Here is a 20,212-nt window from a genome sequence, read left to right on the forward strand (position 1 = left end):
CGCGGCCCCTACCAAGTTAAGTTCAGGTGAACTAAAAGTAAATACAACTCTGTAAACAAAATAAACATGTAATGTTGATAAACCTACGTTTCTTTATGATCGGTGATGACAACATTCATGACTACGGCTGACGCAAAGGAAGTGGACTTCACTGCCTCCGGCTGAACCTTTCTCAATGTGTATCGAGCGATTCCAAGTGCTGGCACCCGTACTAAAAACGACAGCTTGAAAAAACAAAACATTTACCAAATTAGGGTGATATGGTATCTTATGGTGGCAAAACACTGCTGGAGTTCTCACAGTAATCGTTTGGTGGATTAACAATTGTATTGATAACTGTAGGCCCTGAACCATGTATACTGTACATACACTAACTCATCACAATCTAATTAAGTATAATGTCCTATAGACAACAATGAACGTCTGTTGACCATGTACATCTCAGGCCGTACACTGTCATCACTCAGTTTTATACCAGGTAGTATTGTAACAGACAGTATGATCAATCAAATTTATTTCAATGCCTCCGCTTCAGATCAGGCACAGGACCTCTGTCTTACTTGTCTTATACCCTGACTTGATCAAGGTAAAGAGAGGATCTCTCTAGCCAAGTAGTATACTGTCACAGTGGCTAGTATTCATCAGTCACACTCCCACTCCGAGGAAAGAACTTGTCCTTGAATGCTTGTACAGCAAGCCTGAGTATCTTACTCGCGTCCCATTATGGGTACCAATGTAACAGGAGAGGAAAATACAACGACCAGACTGGGACGAAAATCTGGGACCTCTAAATCAAAGTGTTTTCTTTTTTTTTTTTTTAAATGACCGGTTCATCATCATATTAGAGTCCAAACTTGTTATCTCAAAGTCAGTGGGCCATGAAAACTTCGAGATATCAAGAGTATCTGAGGTAAACATACATATATATATATTTCACTGTCACAGCTGAATGTTAACTTAAAGGTAAGTAGGGTCTTTGAAGTCTGAGAGTTTGAGATATGGAGGTTTGACAGTATAGTATTGTGACAAACCTGTACAGAACATATCCACACACATCAACTCGGTACATATCCACATACATGACCTCTGTACATATCCACATACATGACCTCTGTACATATCCACTTACATGAACTCAGTACATATCCACATACACGACCTCAGTACATATCCACATACATGACCTCTGTACATATCCACATACATGAACTCAGTACATATCCACATACACGACCTCAGTACATATCCACATACGCGACCTCAGTACATATCCACATATGTAAACTCTGTACATATCCACATACATGAACTCGGTACATATCCACATACGCGACCTCAGTACATATCCACATACATGAACTCGGTACATATCCACATACATGAACTCAGTACATATCCACATACATTAACCTTCGTACATATCCACATACATGAACTCAGTACATATCCACATACGTAAACTCAGTAAATATCCACATACATGAACTCAGTACATATCCACATACATGACCTCTGTACATATCCACACACATGACCTCTGTACATATCCACATACATGAACTATGTATATCCACATACATGAACTCGGTACATATCCACATACATGAACTATGTACATATCCACATACGTAAACTCGGTACATATCCACACACATCAACTCAGTACATATCCACATACGTGACCTCGGTACATATCCACATACATGACCTCAGTACATATCCACATACCTGAACTCGGTACATATCCACATACACGACCTCAGTACATATCCACATACATGACCTCTGTACATATCCACATACATGAACTCAGTACATATCCACATACACGACCTCAGTACATATCCACATACGCGACCTCAGTACATATCCACATATGTAAACTCTGTACATATCCACATACATGAACTCGGTACATATCCACATACGCGACCTCAGTACATATCCACATACATGAACTCGGTACATATCCACATACATGAACTCAGTACATATCCACATACATTAACCTTCGTACATATCCACATACATGAACTCAGTACATATCCACATACGTAAACTCAGTAAATATCCACATACATGAACTCAGTACATATCCACATACATGACCTCTGTACATATCCACACACATGACCTCTGTACATATCCACATACATGAACTATGTATATCCACATACATGAACTCGGTACATATCCACATACATGAACTATGTACATATCCACATACGTAAACTCGGTACATATCCACACACATCAACTCAGTACATATCCACATACGTGACCTCGGTACATATCCACATACATGACCTCAGTACATATCCACATACCTGAACTCAGTACATATCCACATACATGAACTCTGTACATATCCACATACGTGAACTCTGTACATATCCACATACGTGAACTCTGTACATATCCACATACACGAACTCTGTACATATCCACATACATGAACTCAGTACATATCCACATACGTGACCTCGGTACATATCCACATACATGACCTCAGTACATATCCACATACCTGAACTCAGTACATATCCACATACGTGAACTCTGTACATATCCACATACATGAACTCTGTACATATCCACATATGTAAACTCTGTACATATCCACATACATGAACTCAGTACATATCCACATACATGAACTCTGTACATATCCACATACATGAACTCTGTACATATCCACATACATGAACTCGGTACATATCCACATACATGAACTCTGTACATATCCACATACGTAAACTCTGTACATATCCACATACATGAACTCAGTACATATCCACATACATGAACTCTGTACATATCCACATACATGAACTCTGTACATATCCACATACATGAACTCGGTACATATCCACATACATGAACTCTGTACATATCCACATACGTAAACTCTGTACATATCCACATACATGAACTCAGTACATATCCACATACATGAACTCTGTACATATCCACATACATGAACTCTGTACATATCCACATACATGAACTCGGTACATATCCACATACATGAACTCGGTACATATCCACATACGTGAACTCAGTACATATCCACATACATGAACTCTGTACATATCCACATACATGAACTCAGTACATATCCACATACATGAACTCGGTACATATCCACATACATGAACTCTGTACATATCCACATACATGAACTCTGTACATATCCACATACGTGACCTCAGTACATATCCACATACATGACTTCAGTACATATCCACATACATGAACTCTGTACATATCCACATACATGAACTCAGTACATATCCACATACATGAACTCAGTACATATCCACATACATGAACTCAGTACATATCCACATACATGAACTCAGTACATATCCACATACATGAACTATGTACATATCCACATACATGAACTCAGTACATATCCACATACGTGATCTCAGTACATATCCACATACGTGACCTCAGTACATATCCACATACGTGATCTCAGTACATATCCACATACGTGATCTCAGTACATATCCACATACGTGACCTCAGTACATATCCACATACATGACCTCAGTACATATCCACATACATGAACTCAGTACATATCCACATACATGAACTCGGTATATATCCACATACATGAACTCGGTACATATCCAAATACATGAACTCCGTACTTATCCACATGAGTTATCTCAGTTAATATATCCAATACGTGAACTCAGTAAATATCCACATGCATACATGTATGAACTCGGTACATATTCACATACGTGAACTCTCTATCAACAGAGTCACTGTCCTGATCACACATAACAAGTTTTCCTGTAATTACATACCCGATCACCAAACTCACCTTGAACTTCTTCGGAATCATGACTGTTGGGGATTCCCATACAGGATCTACCTGTGCCTGTACATTAACGCCATCTGGTGACTGGACTTCTATAAAAGGGGAGGTAACAAAGACAGCCTCCACTTGTTCCCTTTCCTGACCCAGAGAGTTATAGAACAGAACAGAGCTGAAAAGGCATCATTATTGTTACCATAGAAATCTCAAATAAATCTAAACAAATCAAAATTGATACCATTTAATACGGTAACTCTACTCATGATATGAAGATCACGGTCTCAACTTATTGTAAACGTTCTTATTTGGCACACTCAAGTACATTTCCAAGTTTTAACAGATAAGCGCATTCATGAATTGGAGCACAAAAATTATTTCAACATAAAGAAATACTGTAAAGAAAGTGTAATTAGCACAATCATAATTTAGCATAATGCTCCTAGAACAGAAAGTGCTAAAATACGAATACAGCTATTTACAGTAATTTTTCCAATGTCAACTAAACAAAAGAAGAAAAAAAAAGAAAAATTCCCCTGGCCCTGTAGGAAGAGAGGGACATCATTAGTCCACCAAATGTCCCCTAGATAAAAGGCAAATCAGAGAAATTCCCCTGACCCTGTAGGAAGAGGGGGACATCATTAGTCCACCAAATGTCCCCTAGATAAAAGGCAAATCAGAGAAATTCCCCTGACCCTGTAGGAAGAGGGGGACATCATTAGTCCACCAAATGTCCCCTAGATAAAAGGCAAATCAAAGAAATTCCCCTGACCCTGTAGGAAGAGGGGTAAATTGTTAGTCCATCAAATGTTCCCTAAACAGAAGCCAAATCAGAAAATTGTCCTGAATCTGTAGTAAGAGGGGAACATTATCAGTCCGTCAAATATTCCCTAAAGAGAAGGCAAAGCAGAGAAATTCCCTGACCCTGCAGGAAGACCATCCAATTTTCCCTAAATAGAAGGCAGAGAAACTTCCCCCAATCTCCTACAAGGCGGCCCCACAAAAAGTTAGGTCTTACAACATGTAGTGAGATACAGTAAGCACATTCTTTCTCCCCTCCTACATGGGTCTGTGATTCTGTAACAAATATATAAATTATAAAACAACTGACCATTGGCACCAAGGAGTATGTCAGGGTAGATAATGATTCTATCATAAGTCACCTTTAACACCCACCAGGACTTACCTACTAACACCCACCAGGACTTACCTACTAACACCCACCAGGACTTACCTACATTAACACCCACCAGGACTTACCTACATTAACACCCACCAGGACTTACCTACATTAACACCCACCAGGACTTACCTACTAACACCCACCAGGACTTACCTACTAACACCCACCAGGACTTACCTACATTAACACCCACCAGGACTTACCTACATTAACACCCACCAGGACTTACCTACATTAACACCCACCAGGACTTACCTACTAACACCCACCAGGACTTACCTACATTAACACCCACCAGGACTTACCTACTAACACCCACCAGGACTTACCTACTAACACCCACCAGGACTTACCTACTAACACCCACCAGGACTTACCTACTAACACCCACCAGGACTAACCTACTAACACCCACCAGGACTTACCTAGTCACCTCGGTAACATCCAGAACTGTTCTCTCAGGTAACGAGTCATGTGACTTCCTGTCTTCATCCTAGTAAATCAAAAATCCATTTAAATGTTGTATGTTATTGTGAATATCCTCAAGGATGAATGGTAAGTCATACCAAATGCTATATATTAGAGTGGATGGAGGTGGAATGCATCCTTGTTAAACTGCTATCAGAAAGAAGTCCAATAAAGAATAAAAATACCTTTTAAAATTAACAGTACTTTATAATTACCTTCTGAACTGTGTGAAGAGATTATTATTTCTTACCCTGGACAGGGATATCCACAATTTAACCAGTGTCAGATTTTACTTTTCTCTTACCCTGGACAGGGATATCCACAATTTTAACCAGTGTCAGATTTTACTTTTCTCTTACCCTGGACAGGGATATCCACAATTTTAACCAGTGTCAGATTTTACTTTTCTCTTACCCAGGACAGGGATATCCACAATTCTAACCAGTGTCAGATTTTACTTTTCTCTTACCCTGGACAGGGGCATCCACAATTTTAACCAGTGTCAGATTTTACTTTTCTCTTACCCTGGACAGGGATATCCACAATTTTAACCAGTGCCAGATTTTTCTTTTCTCTTATCCTGGACAGGGGCATCCACAATTTTAACCAGTGTCAGATTTTACTTTTCTCTAATCCTTGACAGGAATATCCACAATTTTACTAATGTGAGATTTTACAATCTTAATGTATTTTGTTCAACATTTCACTTTTCTGGTAAGTAGACCTTAAAAGTCCTTGTTCAGGCCCACATGTAAGTATCATGATAATAAAACAAAATCTTTTTATAAACTACCAATTTTCGTCAAATCAGTGAAACTATTTAGACTATGATTGCCTTTAAGTACCATTATAAAACAAAATCAATTTCGTTTTATAAATAACCAATTTTTTGCCAAATCAGTGAAACTATTTAGACTATGATTGCCTATAAGTACCATAATAAAACAAAATCAATTTCGTTTTATAAACGAACAATTTTTTGCCAAATCAGTGAAACCATTTAGACTATAATTGCCTATAAGTACCATAATATCAAAACAAAATCTATTTCATTTTAAAAACTACCAATTTTCGTCAAATCAGTGAAACCATACCAAGCTAAACAGAGGTTCCTTGGGGTATTTGTAATCACTCTTGTTCTCCAGCATCAGAAGGCTCGCCGACTCCACAATGATGGATTTACAGTCCATTAATCCCTTCAGCATCCTAGGGAAAATTAAATTTGAAATGACAATCAAAATGTCTACCTTTATAGACAATAAAGACAGGACACCTTAAACTTCCACATCAACAACATACATATATAAAAGTTTCTTTTAACTCTTTCCATACTTTGTGTTCTTTCCGGATTCCGTACCGGAAGTAGTTATTAGGCTCGCCCCCGGAAGTTTAAACAAAATGACAGACTACATGTGCATTTTTGGTGCGTTGTTATTTTCATATAGAAACAGAAAGGTTAGTGTTATCTTTGTACATGATTAAGAAATATTTAACAAAATAATATCTAGATCAGATTTATCACTCTGAAATGTCTTAGACTCTGATATCTAAAATGCAAATATAGCAAGCCGCCATATTGTTTACATTAAGAACATATTGAGAAAATATCAACTATTACTCTACCGAAAAAAACACGTAAAACAAACGAAATAAAAATTATTTAACAACCAAAGTGTTTGTTTCAAAAGCTTTAAACACATTTTATAAATTAGTGCATTTGGTAATTGTATTTATCGGTTGATGCTGTCAACAAATCAACACTTTAAAAACGTCATCTTAGTCGACTAGTCGACAGCGGGGAAGACGGAGCACATTTTTATGTCGACTATAGTCGACAACGGGGAAGAGGGAGCACATTTTTATGTCGACTATAGTCGACAGCGGTACTGAAAGAGTTAATCATGGCATGTGATGTGTCGCTGATGAATGGGTGCTTAGCTAATTGGCAGACTAGTTTCACTTCCAGATAGAAGGCTTCATCAGGACCACTAGTAGTGCATAGTATAAACAAGGAGCCGCTAAGCTTGGCATTATCCCCCACGCCCCGCAGTTGGTATGAAAACCCAAATACATGTATGCATCAAGCTCAAAGTAAGAGTTATTAAGGAAACAGTAATTTGGCATTTTTTATTAAGTCTCCATGGTTATTAAGGAAACAGTAATTTGGCATTTTTGATTAAGTCTCCATGGTGACAGATAAAATACCGAAAATGGAAGGTACGCAATAGCAAAAGGCACAACTAGGTCACTAGTCTGATATATACAGAAAGTTTGAAGGAGCTGCGTTGAACAGTTATGGAGTTATAGCCCGGAAAAGAATCTCGGACAGACACACGGACGGACGGACGGAACCCAATTTAATATCCCCCCCAAACGCGTTTCGTTGGGGATAATTGTTTTTAATATATTATTGACAATATGTCATAACACACTGAAGCTTCAAATCTCAATTTGCCTGTTGATAGAGTACTATTATTCCAACTGATATCTATTAGTGTTAAGAGAAATTCAGCATCCCAAGGGACAGACACCACAGGCAAATGACACGAAACATCTTTTGCAAATCAAAAACCTTTTAAATGATCTGGATTGTACTACTGACCATCCAAGCCTTGTAGTGTTCGCCCGATTACCTAACTAGACCTTACCGTTCCCCGTAGTCCACGACGACGAAGTCCTTGGCAGTGCCGGTGATACCATCGTGATGTTGGTAGAGCCCCATGTTGCGGCGGGCACCCACCAGTTTCTGCATCAACTTCTCCTGGGGGAAGTTGGTCACACCTGCCTGGCGACTGTAACTAAGGGCCAATGTGAATACAACCTCAGCAGCTCTGTAAGACAAAAGCTTCTACCGTTATAAAACCAGAGAATGGTATATCAACCTTAAAAACATAATGCCATTTCCACAATAGGTTAGCCGATACAGATCTCGTACTTGACACTAGTTTTGAACATGTAATATTTTACTGTATCTGACATGATACTTGACAACAGTAATATCTGACTGTACCTGACATGACACTTTACAACAGTAATATCTGACTCTATCTGACATGATACTTGACAACAGTAATATCAGACTGTATCTGACATGACACATGACAACAGTAATATCTGACTGTACCTGACCTGATACTTGACAACAGTAATATCTGACTGTATCTGACATGATACTTGACAACAGTAATATCTAACTGTACCTGACATGATACTTGACAACAGTACCGTAAATATTCGCGTATAGTGCGCACTTTTTTTCCAAAATTGACAAGTGAAAAAGACCACTGCGCACTATACGCAAGTACAAGCCTTTTCCCCAGTCAGAATGAATGTGATTTGACGGAGATTTGCGATCGTTTCCTTCCGAAGCAGGATTGATTTAATACTTATATATATATATAACATATATAAAGCATTAAGAAAGTAATAGTTAACAAATAATCAAAGAAATGAATAGTTATCTTGATGTTTAATTCCTTGAAATTGTGTATTTATCACCAATTACGTGGATATTTAAGTCGATCGTGAGCCACACGTTCCGTACACATACGATCTCACTTGAGCATGTTCTCGTATTCAGGTCCAAAACGATGTATAACATCTCAATCAACATCAAACAAAACTTGAAATGATATAGCAGTACTTCGTTATTTCATACTTCTAAATTAATAACAGAGTACTGCCAGAAACTGATAACGTTCAACTTGTTTATTTACGGAAGCTGTAACAGCACGCATGCGCAATTAGGCAAGGGTAACACTAATGCCTTGATCTCGTGCGGCAGTCACTGGCCATATAAAATACGATCTGACTGTGAAAACTACCGGGGTACTCTTATTTATCGTCTGCACTGTAGATTTATCCATTACACATGTTAATTCATTGATATAAAAGTTGTGACCACCACGACGACAGCAGACTTGTTTCCGTACTGTATACAAAATGGCGGCCTGTGTTACATTACGTAGCAGTCAGCTTACTAGTCAATCGTATTATAATTGAGCTTAATTAGCTTTGTATATTCGTGGACAGATACCACAAGAGATCATACCTGCATGAAAATCACAAGGTAATTGAGGGTAGGATTAATTATTTTGTTTGTACAACAGCGGAGATGGGACCGCTACAATTTGCAAGCTGACTAGGCCTGTCGCGGTATAATGTAAACAACCTGTCAATCCAATGTGTCAAATCTGATCGGTGATTCCAATTAAATGTGGTAAATAAGCTTTCATACGTTACAAATTCCTATCATCATATGCTTTAGAATTCATCTACCGCTCAGTTGAATATTGAAAAAAAAAATTGTTCATTTTTTTTTTTTTTTTGAAAACGAACCTCAAAAACGTACCTGCGCACTATGCGCGAGTGCGTACTATACCCGAATATTTACGGTAATATCTGACTGTACCTGACGTGATACTTGACAAAAGTAATATCTGACTGTACCTGACGTGATACTTGACAAAAGTAATATCTGACTGTACCAGACATGGTACTTGTCAATAGTAATATCTGACTGTACTGACATAAAAGATACTTGACAACAGTAATATCTGACTGTACTGACATAAAAGATACTTGACAACATGCAGTAATATCTGACTGTACTGACATAAAAGATACTTGACAATAGTATTATCAGACGGTACCAGACATGATACTTGACAACAGCAATATCTGACTGTACTGACATAAAAGATACTTGACAACAGTAATATCAGACTGTACCAGACATGATACTTGACAATAGTAATATCTGACTGTACCTGACGTGATACTTGACAATAGTAATATCTGACTGTACCTGACATATGACACTTGACAATAGTAATATCTGATTCTACCTGACATGACACTTGACAACAGTAATATCAGACTGTACCTGACGTGCTACTTGACAACAGTAATATCAGACTGTACCTGACGCGTTACTTGACAACAGTAATATCTGACCGTACCTGACTTGACACTTGACAACAGTAATATCTGACCGTACCTGACTTGATACTTGACAACAGTAATATCTGACCGTACCTGACATACTTGACAACAGTAATATCTGACTGTACCTGACTTGACACTTGACAACAGTAATATCTGACTGTACCTGACGTGGTACTCCATCAGTCTGTCTAAGTTTTTGTAGTATGGCCGGGATGTATAGTAACCACTCCAGTAATGGTCGTCTCGGTCAGAGTAGGTGAAGAAGTCTCCTGACAAGACAGGATAGTCTTCTGGCCGAGAGCCCTGCTCCACCTCCGACAACTCGTAGATCTTGTTGAAGTAATCGGACAAAGTACCAAACTGGGCCTATAACACAAAGTCAGAATTCAGATAAAAACATTACCAGGAACAACTTATTGGACACAAAATCAGAATAAAAGGATCAAAAAGTATTTGTACTGAAGAAAATCTGAAATAACACATCATCAGTGTCTAAAATATGATCAACATAATTCGTGGTAATCTTAACTATTAATCTGAGATTGTGTGATACAAGATTTTCTATACTCAGATATTATCTGTACCATAAGATTATCTATACTCAAATATTATCTGTACCATAAGATTGTCTATATTCTGTACTCAGATATTATTTGTACCATAAGATTATCTATACTCAGATATTATCTACACTTAGATATTATCTGTACCATAAGATTATCTACATTTAGATATTATCTGTACCATAAGATTGTCTATATTCTGTACTCAGATATTATCTGTACCATAAGATTATCTGTAATCTGCGAATATCTAATCTAAATCCTTTATCTGTAAATTGAGATATCCCTAGCTCAAATAATATCTGACTTCAATATTATCTTTCAAAGAGATTATATGTTATCTGATCAAATTTGGTCTTTTGAAGACTATATCTATAAGATTTCTGATATTCCGACTGGTCACTTGAAGACAATTTCATCTATAAGTTTACCGATACTCGGACTGGTCACTTGAAGACAATACATCTATAAGTTTACCAATACTTGGACTGGTCACTTGAAGACAATTTCATCTATAAGTTTAACGATACTCGGACTGGACTTTTAAAGACAAGATTATCTATGAGATTATCGATACTCCGACCGGTCACTCGAAGACAATATATCTATAAGATTATTGATACTCGGACTGGTCACTTGAAGACAATTTCATCTATAAGTTTACCGATACTCGGACTGGTCACTTGAAGACAATATATCTATAAGTAAAGATTACCAATATTGAAGGCAACAGTATCTTTAAAAACTACTGATACTCCGACTGGACTCTAGAATACAATATATTATTATCTATAAGATTAACGATACACAGACTGGACTCCTGAAGGCATTATCATTTTTGTACAATTACTGATACTCAGAGTGGACTTTTAATACAATATTATCTATAAGATTACCGATTCTTTGACTACATTTTTGAAGGCAAGATTATCTTTAAAACTACTGATACTGCGACTGGACTCTCGAAGATAATATTATTTATAGATTACCGATACTCCCAGCTCTGGTGATGAATTCATGTGGTCAAACAACTTTTGGTAGTTGCTGAACTGGCGTTCACATTCGTCATCCTTGTCGTATCGGAAGTCGTCCCCTAACGGGATCAATACTACATCACTGCGGTACAGCTCCGCTTTTTTACGGTATTGGTCAACCAATGTTTTGGCCCTGAAAATGTATTTAAAATTTACAATTTATTTGTAATAGAAAATATTAGTAAAATCTCCAATATGAAGATTCAACAAGAGAACAAAAGTACCTGCAGTGTTTGGTAATGAATGCTGTTCATATTTCACATTTTGATATACCCTACAATGTGTCTCACGGGGTTCAAAATATATTTGGTTCTTCTGACCTTGAAAAAAACTCATTTTTTGTTTGTTTTCAATACAGCAATGTTTCTGCTGAATGAATACAGGAAAGAGGCACAAGTCACATATATATCAGTTGACATTGTTTGACCTCTGTGATAGGAGTATGAATATATAAGAATATGAGTGTGGGTTATTTCTTCTCACTGACATTATAGATAATCCAATCCGAGGAATCAACTGGTTAAATAATTATCAAACTATTTGTCTGAGGGTTGACCCCTGTAGTATTGAGTAAGGGTCAAGCTTGTTTTTGCTTTACATACATTGTCAGGAATCACACAATTAATGTACAAATTAAGATCATAAACCATTTGGTCGATGGAAAGGAAAAGAACTCTTAGAAAAGTGGCATCCTGTGACCTTGAGCATGGGTCAAGGTCATTTCCTTTTTAACATTATTAGGCTTCACCCCAGGAAGCTGGAGGCCAAATTTCACAAGTTAATTAAGGTTTCTTGGTTACATATTGAGAAGAAGTCTTTTGAATAGAAATGTTGATGCAGAAAATGGATGACAGGTAGTCAGACAGAAGCAATACAAAGGTATACCGTGTGTTCTTTTATCCGGTTTATACCAGTTGTACTGAATAAGTTTGGTAACATATAATGGAATGCAATTAAATCTCAAGTGAGTTTCCAAAATGGCGACTGTCTGAACAAAGTATACGCTTCAAACATAAAAGGCGACTATTTTTCTTTTGATGACGTAACGGCTGGAAACCAGCCTGAAAAGTTCCTTCATATATCAATATGTATAATTTATACAATTTCATCGCAAATGAAGATTACTCGTCTCGTTTTTAACAAAACGTACATAAGTATGATATATGAAGCATCACAGATCTGCCATGTTGGATGCAAGTGGTACGTCATAGGAAACAAACCACGTAAGCCGGTTTGGTTCTCCTGTTACACCATTACGAGTATAGCAGATACGTATCGGTACAACTGGTACAAACCCGATAGAGGAACACACGGATAAGCTCATTTGACACTTCAAAATTATTGTAACCATGAATGTAGGCCAAGATTATTTCATTCTGAAAACCTTTTTAGTGTTTTTTAAGTGATTTACTTGTTTTTGTATTTGTACAAAAGACACCCCTGGGTTATATTGTCTCAGGCAGCAGTCTTACATAACTAGAGAATAGTGTAATAGTTGATAGTACTGGTAATCTCACTATAGCTTATGTTGGAGTGAATTTTACTCATGTTTCAGGACTTAAAGAGCAAGATGTTTACTGCAGAACCTTTAGTTTTCATTGCCCTTTTTATTACACTACAATTATGCTGGGTAGCTCCACACCAGTAACTTAATTTCATTAACGGAGTTTTGGATATATATAAAACATCCATAGGGTTTGTATGTAATTTTATGTATAGCTACATAAAAGTTATGTTTTATTACCAAATACACAGGTTTATCTACCCACAATACAGATATGTCTTATTACCTAATACACAGGTGTATCAATCCACAGTACAGGTATGTCTTATTACCTAATACACAGGTGTATCTACCCACAGTACAGGTATGTCTTATTACCTAATACACAGGTGTATCTACCCACAGTACAGGTATGTCTTATTACCTAAACACACAGGTGTATCAATCCACAGTACAGGTATGTCCTATTACCCAACACACAGGTTATCTACCCACAGTACAGGTATGTCTTATTACCCAATACACAGGTGTATCTACCCACAGTACAGGTATGTCTTATTACCCAATACACAGGTTATCTACCCACAGTACAGGTATGTCCTGTTACCCAACACACAGGTTATCTACCCACAGTACAGGTATGTCTTATTACCTAAACACACAGGTGTATCTACCCACAGTACAGGTATGTCTTATTACCTAAACACATAGGTGTATCTACCCACAATACAGGTATGTCTTATTACCTAAACACACAGGTGTATTTACCCACAGTACAGGTATGTCTTATTACCTAATACACAGGTGTATCTACCCACAGTACAGGTATGTCTTATTACCTAAACACACAGGTGTATCTACCCACAATACAGGTATGTCTTATTACCTAAACACACAGGTGTATCTACCCACAGTGCAGGTATGTCTTATTACCTAACACACAGGAATATATACCCACAGTACAGGTATGTCTTATTACCCAATACACAGGTATATATACCTACAGTACAGGTATGTCTTATTACCCAATACACATACCTTACGGACAATACCTGCCAGGACAGTAAATGTTTAAAGCCACGGTTGGTGAACATGACCTACTACACTATCATATACTACTGTACAATTGTATGTCTGTAGGCAACCTTACACAACCAGGAAGTATCATACATTATACCGGGGGTAGGTTACACCTGTACAGGTAGATCTACACTGTACACACCCAAATATGACGTTTTTTTTACATGGGATTGCGATCTGAAGGTTTGTTACATTCCATTTGACACTGAGAGCAACACTTAAGAAATTTGTGAGTTCAAATTCGGCTCAAAACTGGATATCATCGACCAATCATCACACTGACAGAACACTGAGTTCTGTTGTTGAGACGAAACCTTCATCAATAGGCAGAGCCACGTAGGCAGTAAACCAGTAACTAACTAAGATTTATCAAGTTCTGACACAACAGAAGAGGCTGTGAATTCCAAGGCTGGAGATAAATCATTCTTCATCAACACAGTAACCCTGTGACATCAGTGATATTGAGGTAGCTATCACTTTGTGTTTTCACATAATATTATGTCTAATGAACAGTTACAGCTGGTTGGAACAAAAAGTCAAGATTCATTTTCTAGACAAAACTCCAATTCAACTGATCATGATCGACAAAACTCCAATTCAACTGATCGACTAAACTCTAATTCAACTGATCGACTAAACTCTAATTCAACAGATTTGATAACAATAACACTATAAAAACAAATATTCTCAGAACGACTTTTCATCAGAATGGCTACAGCCATGATGCCTTTACGCAAGAAAGGTCAGACAAACTGTATTCATCATAAGGGGAGACAACTGGAGTTTTATTGTAGAAAATGTCAGGAACTGCTTTGTCCAAAATGTCTTTCCTCTCTGCACAACAGCCATCCGATCTGTGAGCTCAGTGAAATCACTCCTCAGAAGAAACAAGACATAAAAATTTTTATTGACAGAACAGAACAAAATGACCTGGTACAAATTGGGAAATACATCACCTCTACTGATATACACCTCAAAGACAATGACAGCACATTTGAGAAACTGTCACATCAGTTGAGGATGCAAACAGAAAAAATAAAACAACACCTTGACAAGCTTACAGCCGAGACACTCTCTCTTTATCAGAAAATGAGAGAGGACAATACCAAACTCATACAGAAATACAAACAGGACCTGGAGATGTACGACAAACAACTCAAACAACAGATACAGGAATGTAAGACAGCACTTCAGCAGGGTTCTCACATACAAATTTACGATGTATCTTTTGAAAAGCATTCTTGTACATGTCTCCCTGCAAAACCTGTTCTGTGTACTGCCAGCTTCACTCCAAACGAAAATCCCCGAGGTCACCTTGAACAAGCTCTGGGGAAAGTTATCCCCTCAGGTCAAGGTCAAACAATGATCGACCAGGATCAATCAGTCTTAACATCAGACGATCAGCGACAATTCTCTACACAAAACATGTTAGTAGATAAAGGAAAGAAAGCAGCAACACGGAATGTACTACTGCCAGATACCAAGGTGCTGGGGCAGTTTGATTGGTGCGAGAGTAACATTCACTTCTTATGCCCCACCAATGATGACCAGGTCTGGATCAGTAGTTATTACGATCACACAATATATCTCCTGGACAGGAAGGGTAATGTATTACAGAAGGTCAAACACAAGGCTGGGATAAAGGACATGAGTCTGTCACCAACAACACACAGACTGTGGGTTTGTGACACAAACAACAACATCCTGGAGCTGGTATCAGGACGACTAACACACAGATTCAGAGTGGAGGAGACACTCCAGTGTTTATGTGTTACAGCCAGTAACATGCATATCATTCTGGGGAGTTCTAAACAAATCTGCAAAGTTACTAAACAAGGGGATAAGGTGCTCACTTCAGGGGCTGGGAAACCAAGTACACCGTGGAAGATCACAGAGTGTCCCGTCACTCACAATGTCGCAGTGATTGATAACAGTGATAAAGATGATGGTGGTGATGGAAAAAAACATGTTGTTGTCATGGATACTGATTTCCAGGTACTGTTTGTATACAGAGGTGACATCCCCAGTACATATCAACAAACACCACAAACAGGAGGTAAACCATTTGATCCCTCAGATTGTGTGGTGTTTGATTGTTTGGGAAACCTTATCGTAGGGGACAGTGACAACAACAGAATTCTACTCCTCAGTGGAGGTGGTGAGTTCCTCAGGATCATACACATAGGTCCAGACATAGACAATTCGTGTATCTGTGCTGTAGGTGTAGACAGGACAGGTAGGGTGTGGACAGTGATTGATGAGGATGAGATTTTAGGTAGTTTGATCAAACTACTACAGTACAGCAGTATGTGATAGCTATAAACTACTACAGTACAGCAGTGTGTGATAGCTATAAACTACTACAGTACAGCAGTATGTGATAGCTATAAACTACTACAGTACAGCAGTATGTGATAGCTATAAACTACTACAGTACAGCAATATGTGATAGCTATAAACTACTACAGTACAGCAGTATGTGATAGCTATAATAAACTACTACAGTACAGCAGTATGTGATAGCTATAAACTACTACAGTACAGCAGTATGTGATAGCTATAAACTACTACAGTACAGCAGTATGTGATAGCTATAAACTACTACAGTACAACAGTATGTGATAGTTATAATAAACTACTACAGTACAGCAGTATGTGATAGCTATAAACTAATACAGTACAGTAGTATGTGATAGCTATAAACTACTACAGTACAGCAGTGTGTGATAGCTATAAACTACTACAGTACAGCAGTGTGTGATAGCTATAAACTACTACAGTACAGCAGTATGTGATAGCTATAAACTACTACAGTACAGCAGTATGTGATATCTATAAACTACTACAGTACAGCAGTATGTGAAAGCTATAAACTTCTACAGTACAGCAGTATGTGATAGCTATAAACTACTACAGTACAGCAGTATGTGATAGCTATACACTACTACAGTACAGCAGTATGTGATAGTTATAAACTACTACAGTACAGCAGTATGTGATAGCTATAAACTACTACAGTACAGCAGTATGTGATAGCTATACACTACTACAGTACAGCAGTATGTGATAGCTATAAACTACTACAGTACAGCAGTATGTGATCGCTACAAAACTACTACAGTACAGCAGTATGTGGTAGCTATAAACTACTACAGTACAGCAGTATGTGATCGCTACAAAACTACTACAGTACAGCAGTATGTGATAGCTATAAACTACTACAGTACAGCAGTGTGTGATAGCTATAAACTACTACAGTACAGCAGTGTGTGATAGCTATAAACTACTACAGTACAGCAGTATGTGATGGCTATAAACTACTACAGTACAGCAGTATTTGATAGCTATAAACTACTACAGTACAGCAGTATGTGATATCTATAAACTACTACAGTACAACAGTATGTGATAGTTATAATACAACTACTACCATACAGCAATATGTGATAGCTATAAACTACTACAGTACAGCAGTATGTGATAGCTATAAACTACTACAGTACAGCAGTGTGTGATAGCTATAAACTACTACAGTACAGGGAATTTGATACTATAAAAAAAAAAAAAAAAAAAAAAAAAACCACACAACCCAAATAAAAAAATAACAACAACAGTTTTTTGTTTTTTTCTTAAAAAACTACATACAGCCAATTTTTATATTTAAAAATAATAATTTAAAAGTATGTTTAGCTATTTAACCCACTCATTTCACAGTTTTTTACTTATAAACTAAATACAACACATTTTGTTATAAAAAAAAAAAAACTCCCCCAGGAAGGCGAGTGATTTTTGGTTTAAAACTAAACGGAAAAGAGTTTGGGAGGTAAAACCCCTAAGTTTAAACATCTGTGGGAAAAATAATTTTCTCGCCCCGTTTGGGGAAAATAACTTTTTTACAGTTTCGGAATTTGGGGAAAAAAAAATACTAAAGTAAACAGAAGGGCTGCCTTTTGATAAAAAAATAAAGCAGCCCGGTTTTTTAGTGTAATTAAAAATTTGAAAATTTGGCTATCTAAAAACCAAAAGGGGTAATTTGGGGAAAAGCAAATTTTTTTTAATTTACAAAAAAATTTTTTTTATAAATTAAGAATTCACAATTGTAAAAATATTTTTGAAAGGTTGAAAACCCCCCAAAATTTTTAAAAAGTAACAAATATGGGAAAAAAATTAAAAAACCCCTGGGTGCCTCCCCATTTCCCAAAAAAAAAATCCCTTTTAATTACCAAAATAAAACAGGCCAAAAATTTTTTTTCAAGTGAAAATTTAAATAATTTCCATTTTCCAACTTTTTAATTTAAAATTTGAATTTATTTTAGAATTTTTTTTTTTTTTTAATTTAAAAAAAAATTTTTTTTTTAAAACAAAATTTTTTAAAGTAATTTTCCATCCCCCAAAATTTTTGGGAAATTCCCTTTTTAGTTTTAAAAATTTAAGGGGGAAATTTTTGTTTTAAATCAAAACCTGGCTTTTAAAATTTTTTTACCATTTTTAAAAAAAAGGTTTTTAATTTTTCCCCCCTTACCTTAAATTTTTTTTTATAAAATGGCCAAAACTTGTTTTAAAATTTTTTGTTTTCCCCCAAAATTGGGGAAAATTTTTCCTTTTGGCCCCCTTTTCTTTTTTTTAAATTAAAATTTTTAATGTTTTTTTTTAAATTTTTTGGTTGTTTTTTGGTTTACTTTAAAAAAAAAAGGGTTTTAAAATTCATTTCAAAACCCTTTTAAAGAGAAGGGTTTTTTTAAAAAGCGGTTTTTCCCTCCCAAAAATTTTAAAATTTTATTTTCCCCAAATTTTAAAGGTTTTTTAAATTTTTTAAAATCCAAAAAATTAAAAGTTTATAATATTTGAGTATTTCAAACCTTTGGAAAGGGGGTTGATTTAAAATTTTTTAAACCCAAAAAAAAGGGGGCTTATAAAAATTTCCCCCTTAAACCCCTTAAAGGGGGTTTTTATTTTATAAACCGCCAAAAAAATTTAAATCCAAAATTAAAATGAAACCCCAAAAATTGTAAATCCAAATTTTTAAAAAGTTACCCCCTTTAAAAAAATTTGGGGATTTTTTATTTAAAAAGTAAGTTCAATTCCCAAACATTTTTGGAGGGGGGGCCCCTTTTTTTAAAAAGTTTTAGTTCATCCCCCCCCAAAATATTAGGAGAGGGGTTTTTAAATTTAAAAAGTTGGGGGTTTATCCCAAAAATATTAGGGGGAAAAGGGGGCTTGTTAAAAAAAGTTGAGCATCCTAAACAAATTAAGGGGAGGGGGTTTTTTAAATATTTGGGGGGGCATCCTCAAAAAATTAGGAGAGAGGTTTTTTTTAAAAAGTGGGGTTTTCCCCAAACATATTAGGGGAGGGTCTTATTTAAAATTTATTTTTACAAAAAAACCTCAAAAAAATTTTTTAAAGAAGGGGTTTTATTACATTTTTGGGGAAACCTCAAAAATTGGGAAAAAGGGTTTTATTAAAATAAGGAAGGCGGGGGGTTATTAAAACAATTAAATTTAAAATTTAAAAAATTTTTCCTTAAACAAGTAAAAAAAGGGGGTTTTTGAAATAGTTAGTATTTACCAATTTTTTAGGAAAGAAGGGGCTTATTTTTA

At 36.5% G+C, this 20,212-nt stretch overlaps 1 protein-coding gene across 1 annotated transcript in view; it reads right to left on the minus strand.

The window, feature by feature from the left end:
• LOC117314924 (alpha-mannosidase 2x-like) overlaps nt 1–20,212 on the minus strand; it is a 54,751-nt gene that overhangs the window by 7,525 nt on the left and 27,014 nt on the right. The window contains exons 8-14 of the mRNA XM_033869023.1: nt 11,986–12,163; nt 10,597–10,799; nt 8,135–8,317; nt 6,581–6,692; nt 5,444–5,511; nt 3,845–4,010; nt 88–224 (exon numbers count right to left, since the gene is read on the minus strand). Coding sequence (XP_033724914.1) covers nt 88–224; nt 3,845–4,010; nt 5,444–5,511; nt 6,581–6,692; nt 8,135–8,317; nt 10,597–10,799; nt 11,986–12,163 — 1,047 coding nt within the window. The remainder of the gene's footprint in view (nt 1–87; nt 225–3,844; nt 4,011–5,443; nt 5,512–6,580; nt 6,693–8,134; nt 8,318–10,596; nt 10,800–11,985; nt 12,164–20,212) is intronic.

The sequence above is a fragment of the Pecten maximus genome, chromosome 17 (genome assembly GCF_902652985.1).
Source record: "Pecten maximus chromosome 17, xPecMax1.1, whole genome shotgun sequence".
In the NCBI taxonomy this organism is placed as follows: Eukaryota; Metazoa; Mollusca; class Bivalvia; order Pectinida; family Pectinidae; genus Pecten; species Pecten maximus.